The sequence below is a fragment of the Pinus tabuliformis genome, chromosome 9 (genome assembly GCF_031772625.1).
Source record: "Pinus tabuliformis cultivar Carrire ecotype Pingquan chromosome 9, CPIR1, whole genome shotgun sequence".
In the NCBI taxonomy this organism is placed as follows: domain Eukaryota; kingdom Viridiplantae; phylum Streptophyta; class Pinopsida; order Pinales; family Pinaceae; genus Pinus; species Pinus tabuliformis.
In genome coordinates, this window is record NC_142307.1 from 642,150,600 (window position 1) to 642,163,820 (window position 13,221).

General features: G+C 37.7%; 1 protein-coding gene across 1 annotated transcript; it reads left to right on the forward strand.

Moving 5' to 3' along the window:
• Positions 1-7,250: 7,250 nt before the first annotated feature.
• On the forward strand, positions 7,251-7,958 carry LOC149150280 (uncharacterized). Its single transcript, XM_089442751.1, has one exon. It carries the CDS (start codon positions 7,251-7,253, stop codon positions 7,956-7,958), a length of 708 nt encoding a protein of 235 aa, XP_089298877.1.
• The last annotated feature ends 5,263 nt before the right edge of the window (positions 7,959-13,221 follow it).

A 13,221-nucleotide genomic window follows, 5' to 3' on the forward strand; every position in this document is an offset into this window, starting at 1 on the left:
CATCCACAAAAGTGGCAAGTGAGGTCATTCCAATTGACCGTTCAGCTACCAATGTTGCGTGGATGAGGCCTTCATTGAAAGCGGAGTTAGAGTCTGACAACACCATTATAGATGAAGAGAATAGCGTTTGTGAATACAACCACGAGAAGAGGACGCGTCTAGTACTATGTGTCTGAAATGTGGAGAAGTAGGACCCTTCCAGAACAGGGAATGTCTAGAGATTCTCCTGGATGGAAAAAGGACGATGCAGTACCTTGGGAAAGTGAACAATGTAAATAAAAGCCTTAAATGGACGTCGCCAGTTAAGAGAGCCAGATTAGGTATTTAAATTGGGATTAGAAACAGAGAATAAAATAATGTTTTGCAAGTCAAAATGGGAAGATCCGAGATTCGCAGAGCATGATCACCTCTGACAAGTCAGAGATATTGGAGAGTTCCAACACACTGCAAAGTTCGGTTGTCAGGAGCTAGGTTGAAATTTTTGAAAATTGTTGGAATCCAGGAGGGTGATGCCGGAGAAATCATGAAGGAAGGAAGTAGGATAATGGCGAATACGCAGAAAACCAGGGCGCAGTAATGTGGAATTAATATGCTTGAGTTAGATATCTGTCATCACAGCAGCAACAACAGTAGCATCCCGGGAGAATCCACCAGCAAGAACAGAGTTTGAAACTTATAGAGCTACAAGGTCGAGAGATTATGAAGGAGTTTTTCCAGCGGAGAAATAGAGTACTATATTTGGTCGTATGAATACATTCAGGGTCGAATAGATAAGAATAGGAACAACAAGTTTCACTCAAGATGAATCTCATTTGGTGGTCTGGTAATGACAATCAGAATTGTCGAAAACACTTAGAGCAGCTGAGGAGGAGCGCGACGACCGAGCGGAGGTGCTAAGGAAATGGCAACCAACCAGAGGCGGGCTATGTGGTATGACAGGCCATATTGTCTAGGTGCGTAAATCTCCCAGAATCACATGCATTTCGACAGCTGTTAACATGTAGAAGCTCATTAAAAGGAGCTCTCCCCGTAGTTCAAGCTCTTTTCTCATCTCCTTGTAGCTGTTGCATCATCTTCTGCCCTTTGATATTTCCTACCTAGCTCATATGCTCCCTGTTGCATCATCTTCTACCCTCTGATATTTTCTGCCTAGCTCATATGCTCCCTGATATTCACCACCTTCGCATGGCGCAGTGGTGAGTAAATACTCTAAATTGTTCTTTTTTCCGGTCTATCTACGATTGAGACACCTTCATCGCTTGTTTCTCCTGAATGCACCTCGGCTTCGGTTCGTCTGCGTCTCCAGGTTTGGTTTTCTGTCCTTTTAATGTGCTTTCACTGTTTTTGTAAATGGTTTTAGATTAAAAGGAAAGGAACTGTTTACATGATGTAGCTATATCAGGGAGTGTTTATCGAATTCTATAGAATTACATGTATCTTTTTACAATTAGACAGAATCATTTATAGAGGAAATGAGCTGCTTTCTCTGCTATATGAAAATCTTCTCATGTCTGAAAGATCTTTAACTTGTTGGTCATGGTTTCGGGTTGTAAGATTTCAGAGCTATTGTGTCATTTCAAAGCCATGTTCTGAGTTTCGCTTTAAGCTAGGGCCATGGTGGTGTGTATGTGAGAATTTTTTCTGCTGTTGTATAGTCTGCCAGGAAGAGGTATCATGAGGTTATTAGCGCTGGCCAGGGATGAGAAATTGGGTTTCCATTGGCTCTGATTCACGTGGATACCTTGATGGACCTATGCAAATGCTTCTCTCTTGTTTTCGGCTCCTGTTTCTCTCCTGTCTTCCATTCTGGTTTTCTCCCTGGATTGCCGGTTTTGGTTTCCAGTTTAAGATTTGAATTTTCCCTTCATGGGTAGATCATTCTAGACTCAAATCAATTGCCTTCAATTCATTTAAGCCATTTCAGGACGAGAGTAAATGCTGAAATCAAAAGGAGCCATCATAGCTTCAAATATCTCCCCATCATGACGTAAGCCAGCTCATGACTTTGTCAGCCATCTATTAATAGGAGGACAACTATCCTTGTTTATGAAATATACCCCATTGAGAATGTGCCTTTTGCTTCCCGAGGTATTCTTTAGCTTGTACTTTTGGTCAGATGCGAAGTAGTTGAACCTTCTCTCTCCAGGTTTTTTGTTCAGACACATCATATCCAATCTGTCTGCAGTGTCCGACCCACATCTCCCTTGGATTTCCTCCTTTACTTAGGGAATAAGGCTTAGGTGGCTTATTTATGAAATGGAGTTAATGTCGGACACATCCGCCACGGAGGCAATGGTCCACGCGGCCATCTAGGCGGAATCCCTCCAAAGAAAGGCCATGTTGTCCAATGATTGGCAGTCCACATTGGATGAAATGATGATTCGCCCTTCAAACCCTCAAAAAGATAATATTTTTGAGAATGAGCTAAAAGGAAAGCCTTATGCTGGAGACCGATCTCGAAAGAGTCAAAAACCTGTTAAATCTATTTCTCCTCCTGCTGCCATAAGAATTGACAGCGTTCATTTGTCTGACCACATTGGAAGCCTTCAAGATAAAGCACTAATAGGCCGGTGGCATTTCCAGGAGATGAATGACCAGCATATGAGAGACTAGCTTGAAGTGTAGTGGAAGCCTTTAATAGGATATGTTCCGATTGTAGCCAGGTTATTAAAAGAGTGGTACTGCTTCCATTTTCTTAGTGCGGTGGATTTGGAATCCATTCTGAAACATCAATGGGTTTATGGTCGTAGTTTTCTGGCCTTGCATAGGTGGTATTTGGGTTATAACCCTTTAAAAAACACGCCTTCTAACAACCTCATTTGGGTGAAACTTCCCAGGTTGCCTCTGGAGTTATGGTCGAAAGAGACCTTAACAGAAATTGGAAATGCTATAGGCAGGTGTGTGTATGTGGACCCGTGGTGTTTAGGGGAGAAGGACAAGAGAATGGCCTGGATACTGATTGAAAAAGCCTACAGAGGAGGCTTTCCAGAGCACATCGATATCAGTTGGAACGAGCAAAACATTAGACAGAGGTTAGATTTCTGAGGTGTACCATTTAGGTGCGCTGCTTGCCATCTCACTGGTCACCTTGTTAAAAATTGTCCGCGGCGTCATATAAAAGGCCGAAAGCATTATGGTATAACTAAATTCGTGGAGTTGCCTCATAGATTGAAAGTCTCTTCTGTGGATTCAGAAAAATTGGCTTCTCCAAAAAGCCTTTCTCGGCCTTTCCATAAAGAGGTTTGCGATGGTGACTATCTGAAATCTCCCTCGCCGCATAAAGCCCCAGATCCTTTGTATAGAATTTCTCCATCCATGCCATCGTTAGAAACTGCCTCTGATTATGAGATTCCACGACCCCCAAATCCCCCTTTGGAACCATCCTCCGATCATGCTGTCCCAATCCCGATTCCCTTTTCTCGGCCTGCAATTAGTAAGGAAGTCCTTCATATTCAGTCTTCATCATCGCCTCATAATCAGACTAAATCTCTTGATGGCAAAGGAATAGAATCTCTGATTGCTCCCACTCCTGTAAATTCCCCTATTTCTTCGCCTTCAAACTCTATTGGTAGCGATTTAGACTACCTTTTGTCCAAAAAATCTCTTGACCTCAGGCCACTCACTGTTCATAAACCCGGTAATCAAAGCTCGCCTAAGATCAGCCCCAACTCTGCAAGCAATATCACAGTGAGGAGAAAGAATAATCGGGGCAGTAGGCATTTCAGGGGGAGGGGAGTCGGTTCTGACAGTAGTATCAGAAATCTTTCTCTGATCGACATTCCAATTATTGATATGTCTGATGATAGGCCTCTTAGAGCAAGAAAGGCCGGATCTCCTTCGAAATGAATTTCATTTTATCGGTTAATATTAGAGGTCTGGGAGTAGACCTGAAATTTTTGGCCTTAAAGAACTTCTTTTTGTCGGCAAGCCCTAAAATCATATTAATACAAGAGACCATGCATGCAGCATCTGTAACAGTGTCCTACTTCAGGAAAATGTTTCCCCTATGGCACATTTCAGCTGTAGAGGCTATAGGCCTATCTGGTGGTTTAGCGGTGTTATGGGATCCACATTGGATAAACGCTAAAGCCTATAGTTGCATTGCAGGCATTCTCATTTATGCTCAGATAAGGGGGAAAAAATGTCCTATTAATATATTGAACATATATGCTCCATACAAGAACAGATCGTCATTTTGGGAAAGTCTCTTCGCTTCAGAAATTTTTGATGTTGAATCTTTATTGATTGCAGGTGACCTAAATATCACGTTTAACATGGATGAAATCTGGGGCATCAATAAGAAACAGGATCCTATTGCAGCCAAGATTAAGAACGAGCTTCTAAGAAGAAATTTTATTGACATTCTCCCTCCCAAAATCCTTCCAACTTGGGACAATGGAAGGATTGAGAAGGCTTACATTGCTAAGAGAATCGACAGATTTATCATTCATGCCAGCTTAATCGACATCCTGGGCATGCCTTTTTCAACAATCGAAAATGTTTTCATTTCTGATCATCGTTCGATCATACTAGGGTGGAGGGATAAGGGATTCAGAAAAGGCTTCTCTTTTAAATTCAACAGGCAATGTTTAGAGGATCCAGAATTTAATAGCATTGTATCAAAAGCATGGAACGAGATGTCATTTTCAAAATCTTTTCCTACCCTAATGACTTTCAGTGATAAGATGGAATCAATCCGGAAGGTTGTAAAAGAGTGGCAGTTTCAGAAAAGGCAAGCGAATAAAAAAGATCTCCAGGAAATTCAAAAGGAGCTAGATAGTGTTGCGGACTCCATGGCTTATGATTCCTTGTCTTTTGAAATGGGATGTCGAATTAAGGGTCTTCAAAAGAAGAAATTGATGATTTTGAAACAAGAAGAAACTTTCTGGAGGTTAAAAAGTAGAGCGATATGGATGAAAGAAGGAGACAGAAACTCAAAAATTTTCCATAACTTCGCCAATTCCAGAAGGGAAAAAAATTCGAGATGGAAAATCAGTGACGGTAAGGGAGGCTTCCTTTTTTCCCAGCAGGATATTGAAAATGAGGCGGTGGCATATTTAAAAAATCAGTATAAAAGAACGAATAAATGCAAAATTCAAGATATCTTATGGGGAATAGATCTGTTTCCACAGATGTTTGATGGTGATTTAAATGATCAAATTTTCCAGCCAGTTTTAGAGGAAGAGCTGCTTGCCATTATGAAATCCTTCAAAAGGGACAAGAGTCCTGGTCCGGATGGCTGGACGATAGAGTTCCTCATTCATTTCTTCGAAATCATCAAAGATGACCTGTTGCGGATGGTAGAAGGCACCAGAATGGCGGGCAGTATCAATCAAAAACTCTCCTCCACCAATATAGCGCTCATTCCCAAAAAGGGGGATGCTCAATCTTTCAAGGATTTTAGGCCGATTTCGCTATGTGATATCTCCTACAAGATTGTTTCAAAGATCATAGCTGAGAGAATCAAAGGAGTTTTTTCAGAATTCTTATCAAAGGAGCAGCATGGTTTTCTAAAAGGAAGAAACATTCATGATGCAATTGCAAGTACTCAAGAGGCCCTGTATGCTATCCATTCAAAAAAATGTGATGCGATTATTCTCAAAATCGACCTCTGGAAGGCATACGACTGCCTAGATTGGGGCTTCATCAGGTGTTTGCTCGCAAGGATTGGCTTGGGAACCAATATGATCAACTGGATCATGGCATGCGTTGAACTTGTGGACTATGCAATCATCAATAATGGAATTCCATCCCCTTTCTTCCATGCGGAGAGGGGTCTGCGTCAAGGATGTCCCCTCTCCCCGCTTTTATTTATTCTGGCGATGAACACTCTTAGCCTGCATATCAACAAGGCTATCAAAGAAAATATGTGTCGCCCCCTAAAAATCTGCAGAAATATTTCAATCTCACACAATTTATTTGTTGATGATATCATCTTATTCGGCTTGTTTTGCAGGGTCACTTGGATATGTTTCTATGAAATCATAAAAAACTTCCAAAAGGCTACGGGTTTGCAAGTTAACAATGAGAAGTCAACAATCTATCACAATGATATAAATCAAGAAGCTGTTGAATGGTTATCTGAGCTGTTTGGAATAAATGCGCAATCTATCAGTTGTGGCATTAAGTACTTGGGCTTTCAGATTAAAGCTAATGGTTACTCAAAATCTGATTGGAATTGGATCCTGGATAGATTCTACAGGAGGATTTCAGCTTGGGAATTCAGATGCCTCTCCTTGGCAGGAAGAGTGATTCTGGTGCAATCAGTATTAAATCAACTCGCAGTTTACTGGGTGCATTTATTTTTACTCCCAGCGAGTATTATTAAAAGCATGAATAGATTATCAGCTAACTTTATTTGGGGTGGTCAAGCAGATAGGAGGAAATACCATCTCACAAAGCTAGCCAGTATCTCTTTACCAAAAAGTATGGGAGGTTGGGGCTTGATTGATATGCGCTCATTCGGAAAGGCCCTATTGTGCAAGTCGCTGTGGAGAGCTATTCATGGTGAGGGTCCATGGAGTAACATGATTCAGATGAAATACTTAGGAAGGAAGAGCTTACCGTTTTGGTATAGAAAAGGTATGATTGGTGCCTCATATGGGTCTTCAATCTCGCTTAGTTTTCGCAAGATTGAATCATATTTCTTAAAGAATTTAATCTGGCACTTTCAATCTGGTAGTAAGATTCTTATTGGTAAGGCTCAATTCAAAAGCGGCATTGAGGAGGTTAATATACCTGAGTCTTTACTGAATTTCTTTCATAGAAGAGGTCTTTTCTATTGGGATAGTTTGATAGCTGGCTGGCAGGGCCCCATTCCTCTATGGAAAGATGCAGACGTTCTGCAAATGCCTTAGGAGATTGCACTTCAATGGGATTGCATTAGGACGGGTCTTAGAAACTGTGGCATTTTTCGTTCTGTGGATTCTGACTATCTTACATGGAATATTTCGAAAGAAATGAATGTAGTGAGAGTTAAAGAGGTTTACCAACATATAATTTCTTGCAATCCTGTTTTCCCTCAGATTTTCTGGAAGGATGGCTACCCTTCGAAAATGATCCTTTTTGCTTGGCTTGCCTTTCACAACAGAAATTTAACATGGGAGAATTTAATGAAAAGAGGATGGCACGGGCCAGGTCTATGTTCATTATGCAGATCAGAGGGGGAAAGTAATGTTCATTTATTCTTAAAATGCAAAAAATCAAAGCAAATATGGCAGGCTTTGGAGCTTGAGTATGGAATTCAGCACATGGCGCATGATACAATTTATGAAATGATCCTATGGTGTAGCAGGCAGAAGGAATCTTGGAGAAGGATCTTCATCCTTTCCATGTGGAGCATTTGGAAGTGGTGCAACAGTAATATCTTCAATGGCACTAAATCCACCTGCTCGGAAATCATCGTTAAAATTGTAACTGCTTTTGAAGCCCTCCCGCAGAAAGCTATCAGTCAAAAAAAGGTTGCCTACGCTGGTCAAACAAAGGAGTGCTCATCTTTCCCTAAGGCGTTCTTTGACGACGCTGAACAGCAGGGATTTTGTGGTTGTGGCTTTCTCATTATGATAAATGAAAACACTCATTTCTCCATTCACTGGAACGGAGGGATTGGCTCCAACAGTAAAGCAGAGGCTATGGCTCTTGCTGGACTCTTAAAATTTTGCCTCTTTCTTGATATTCAGCAGATCTCGGTATTTGGAGATTCGAAAGTTATGGTCGATTTCGTCTCAAGAAAAAATCACATTTTAGTGCCTCACCTGATTGGCTGGATGGATAGGATCAACTTTTTCTGGGGCTGCCTGGTCGGAAGTTCTATTAGTCACATCTGTAGGGACAAAAATATGCAAGCTGATTCTCTATCTAAATTGGGCCTTCAATCTGCTCCAGGTTTATGGTTTTTGCAGATTTTCTCTGATGGGGAAATCTTTTATATCCAAGAATTTGCTCTCCCAGACTTCTAGGTTTGCTTATATTTGTTTCTCTGGTTTTCCTTGGATCTTTTTTGGTGCCGCTTCATGTCTTCTTTCTCAGCAGATTCCTCATTCTCATGTCTTCTGCTTATGTATTTATTGTGTGTCTGGTTGGCGATTTTACTTATAGCCTCTCTCTAGGTTTTCCGGATCTTGATACTTTGGGGATCTCCCAGACCTATATATCTTGGTTAGATTCTGTTATTATTAGCTGGATATGCTCTCATGCTGATCCCTTTTTGACCAAATGTATTTGGGTCAATCTCAGAGGTAAACATGTTTTGACTCTTATATCTCTCATATAATATATTATAGCTTTTTCGTCCTGAAAAAGTTTCACTCAAGATGAGCATCTGAACTGTGGGATGTGGAGAAGAAATGGAGTTTAATGATGTGCGTAAGGATGTATATCGAGATACAAATTATGATGAGAATGTGTAAGATTTCCTAGAATGAGAAGTCAAGGGAAGTAAGAATAAGATTGTTCATTATATGAAACGAAACCAGATATTGAAAATAGGGAAAAACACTGTTATATCCGTAATAAAATGAAACCCATCAAGTAAACCGGGAATTATATTCTTAATAAACCAGAACCCAGCAAGCATATGGAAAATTATGCCCACATTTAAATGTTATCGAATAAAACCCTGAGAATATTGCACAGAAACTTTGCTGTGTACATACCTGTAGATTGCGGATTTGTTTTTTGAACACAGCGCAGTTCATCCGCGCGCGACCTTCGAAAAGGAACCAACCATGGCTATCACCATCTACCAAGTGGCCAAATATGGAAAAAAAAAAAACCCTTTTATGGAAAAAGACAGTTTAGGGTAGCAAAACAAAAGTTTTGCGTCAGATATAGGTGTCTACTCCCCTCTCAGACTCCAGATCTGAGATACCTAGCGCAAGAAAGCAAGAGACTGAGATTGTATGACTGGTTGCCAAATTCCATGCAGCTCACAAAAAGCTATCTATGCGAGTGTGTGAAAATCAACCACCAAACCTGGTAATTCAATTTAAAAGAAATACCAATATACTCTACAGAATACACCAGTTAGCCAGGACCAGGAAATTTGGACTATTTATGAGATAGATTGACCAAAATGCCAGCCCCCTCTGTTATTCCAAAAGAAAAGCTTTGTCTCAGAATTCGCATGTGATTGATGGGGGTAAACGAGCAGATCGTGGGGAAGAACCCCTGTTGAAGTTCAATACGAATCTTTGAATAACTCCCGCGAAATCAGTCACATTCTACATACTATGTGCTGTGACACCAAAGGTTCAATCTCGCGGGTATTATGAAAAATCATATTATCAAATTTTAATATTAAAAAGATAAACAAAATTGCGTGATTAAAACTAATAACATAATTTTTAAGTAAAATAAAATATTAAAATTACTTCGCTGAGCTGTAGGTTTTATATTACTTCCGTCATTGGTGACATCGTTTTGAAGTGCAAACCGCCAGGCCGAGAGGCATCTACATGGTTTGCTAGCTCCATACCCTAAATGAAATGTTATCTTTATTTTAAAATTAACAAAGGTTTAGGTTTTCAAAATATTTGAGTTGTTTTAAGCTGAGAATATACTTTAATTAATAACACTTCTAAAAATATGATAGTAGTATCATAAGAGATTGGAAAAAAAATATTAAAAATAAAAATACAAAAAAAAAACATACATTTGTTCAGGCATTCGATAAACCTACAACAATCTTCACATTAATTAAAAGGGATCACATGGATAAGTGATTGAAAGTCCTCCCATTACATATATATATATTTATTTTCATAAATATAATTTTTGAGATCCTTATATTAAACAGAGTATTTTAATGTCAATTATATATGTAAAATTTAATAAAAATTTATTAGAATTGCATATTTAAACTATATAAATTGTATAAATTATAAAATATAAATGTTTAATAATAATATATAAACTATACAATCAAAGTACCAAAAATAATATGTAACAAATAAATCTAATTCCAAGATTCTTTATTTTTGACTTTTAATCGACTGCGATGTATAATTCATTCAACATCATTATTATCAAATAACTTTTCATAAAAATACATAATGTTTACTTATCCAACAATTTGTTGGACAAATAAAAAAAGATTCTTTATTTTTTACTTTTAATTGCGATGTATAATTCATTCAAATCATTATTATCAAATAACTTTTCATAAAAATACATAATGTTTACTTATCCAACAATAATTGTAACAATTTAATACTGATAATATAATAATAATATATAAACTATACAATCAAAGTACCAAAAATAATATGTAACAAATAAATCTAATTCCAAGATTCTTTATTTTTTACTTTTAATCGACTGCGATGTATAATTCATTCAACATCATTATTATCAAATAACTTTTCATAAAAATACATAATGTTTACTTATCCAACAATTTGTTGGACAAAAAAACCATTCGTAACATTTTTATTTAATACTGATAATGTAAAATTTAATATATATTTTTTATTCAAAACAAGAAAGGATACGAGGATGAGTTTAATGAGGCAATTTTTAGTTTTTAATATTAGAAATTGGTAAATTTGATAGCTAGACATGTTTTTGAGCAATTTATTCTTCAATTAAAAAAAATAAAAAATATTGGAATATATATATAGATATAAAACATGAAAAGCATTGAACCTAAACAATTAAAACCCCTTAAATAAACTATAAAGATCAATATAGCAAGATAAGTATTATTACACATGGTTACATATTAGAACTTATTTTCTTTTAATTTAGGACAAGGAGGTAATGATAATATATAATATTTCGGCAGCCTATAAGAAAAACGATTTTAGACAGTTAGAAATGGGTTCAGGAGAACTTCAATCCATAGATTATGTCACAACCTTTGGAACTTATGACCTCTCGTCATAGGGATGGATTAGTATTATTACACATTGTTACATATTAGAACTTATTCTCTTTTAATTTAGGACAAGGAGGTAATGATAATATATAATATTTCGGCAGCCTACAAGAAAAACAATTTTAGATAGTTAGAAATGGGTTCAAGAGAACTTCAATCCATAGATTATGTCACAACTTTTGGAAATTATGACCTCTCGTCATAGGGATGGATTAGTTAGAAGCTCATCAAACTTGGGTAGTCTATTACGGAAAAAGAATTCTCTGCATAAATGATGAAGGAGAGGTGATCCAAAGCCAAGGCATTAAGAGGAAGGTATCTTTTATGCTTCATCTCAACAATTCAAATGAAGCAATGCCTAAGAAAAGGGTGTCAGGTATATGCAGTTAAGGAAATAAACAAGGAAAAAGGGTCATCCCTAGAGTAATATTTAATGTTATCTGAATTTCTAGATGTCTTTCCAAAGGAACAACTGGGATTACCTATTGAAAGGGAGCTTGAACTTACAATAAAATTAAAGCACCCTACAAAATGACGTCTCCAAAACTTCAAGAGTTACAAATTTAACTAAAGGAACTATTACATATAGGACACATCCGACCCAATATTTCACCTTGGGGTGCTCCTGTAACTTTTGTCAAGAAGATGGATGGTTCCTTGCAATTATGCATAGGTTATCAAGATTTAAATCGAGCTACAGCGAATAATAGGTATTCAATGCCTCGAATTGATGACCTATTCGACCAAATGATAGGGGCTTCTGTCTTTTCAAAAATCGATTTACGGTTAGGTTATCATCAATTAAGAATTAAGGAAGATGATATTTCTACCAATGCTCCAACAATATTCATGAATCTTATGAATCGTGTTTTATGTAAGTTCCTCAACCATGTTGTACAAGTCTTCTTAGATGATATTCTCATCTACTCCAGAAATGAGAAGGAGCATGCAGAACTTTTACAGACAATATTATCTTGCTTCAGGCAACTCCAGTTATATGGAAAGTTATCCAAGTGTTCCTTCTTTCAAAGAAGATTCATTACCTAGGTCATATTATATTTGGTGCAGGGATCTCAGTAGATCCTAAGAAGGTAAAAGCAATCATGGATTGACCGATATTGAAAAATGCACATGAAGTACATAGTTTTATTGGCTTAGCAGGATACTATTGGAGGTCTGTAGAGGGATTCTCAAAAATTGCAAAGCCTATCACAACCCTCCAGTGTAAAGGAGTTAAGTATGAGTGTTTCGAAGAATGTCAATAGAATTCTCTGAGCTTAAAAATATTTTTGACCAGTGCACCAATCTTGTGAGTACTTGATATGGACAAAGATTTTACTGTAAGTACTGATGCATCCAATCAAGGATTATTAATGCAAGATAAAGTAGTAATAGCATATGCCTCCAGGAAGTTAAAAACCCATGAAGAACTCTACGCTACGCATGATTTAGAGTTGGCCTCTATATTACTAGTGTTGAATATATGGAGACTCTACCTGGTAGGGAGAAGCTTTATGCTCAAAAGTGACCACCAAATTTTGCAATATTTGTTTACCCAAAGGGACTTGAATGCTAGGAAAAGATGATGGAGTGAATTCTTAAGTGAATATGACTTTGGAATTTCATACATTAAAGGGAAAGAGAATGTAGTAGCAGATGCCTTAAGTAGAATACAAAGGATCTTTTCCCTAATACCTATCAAGGTAGACTTAAGAAAGCGAGTGTTAGAACGTCTCTTAGAAGATAGTTGGTATTTAAAAGTGAGATACGAGCTTGATAGTAAAGATCCAAAAGAGCCTAAGTTTGAGGAGTATGAACTAGAGATTGATGGAATTTTGTGATTCCATGGAAGGATGCACATTCCCGATAGTGGGGATCTCTAAAACACCATCCTTGAAGAAGCTCACATAGCATTATATTGTGCACATCCAGGTGTAAAGAAAATGTATGTTGATACAAAGAAACTCTTCTTTTGGGCATACATGAAGCATGATATTGTCCAATTTGTTGCAAAATGTCTTAAATGTTAACAAGCGAAGGTTGACCATCGTCACCCAGGGGGGCCTCCTTCAACCTCATGAAATTCCTATGACTAAATGGGAGGTGATTTCTATGGAATTTATCATCGAGATACCTCTTACCACACAAGGACACAACGCCATTATGGTTGTGGTGGATAAACTAATGAAAAGTGCTCATTTTATTCCCATAAGAGATACTATAAGGTTGTTGATGTAGCTCGAGTAATTATAAATGAAGTCATTATATTTCATGGAGTTCCTAAGAAGATCATATCAAATAGGGATACATGATTCACTTCAAGGTTTTGGACTTGTATGCAGTCC

Bases quoted from the DNA above. Each gene is read 5' to 3' on its own strand.
- LOC149150280 (XM_089442751.1), top strand. From the start codon at position 7,251: ATGGCGCATGATACAATTTATGAAATGATCCTATGGTGTAGCAGGCAG.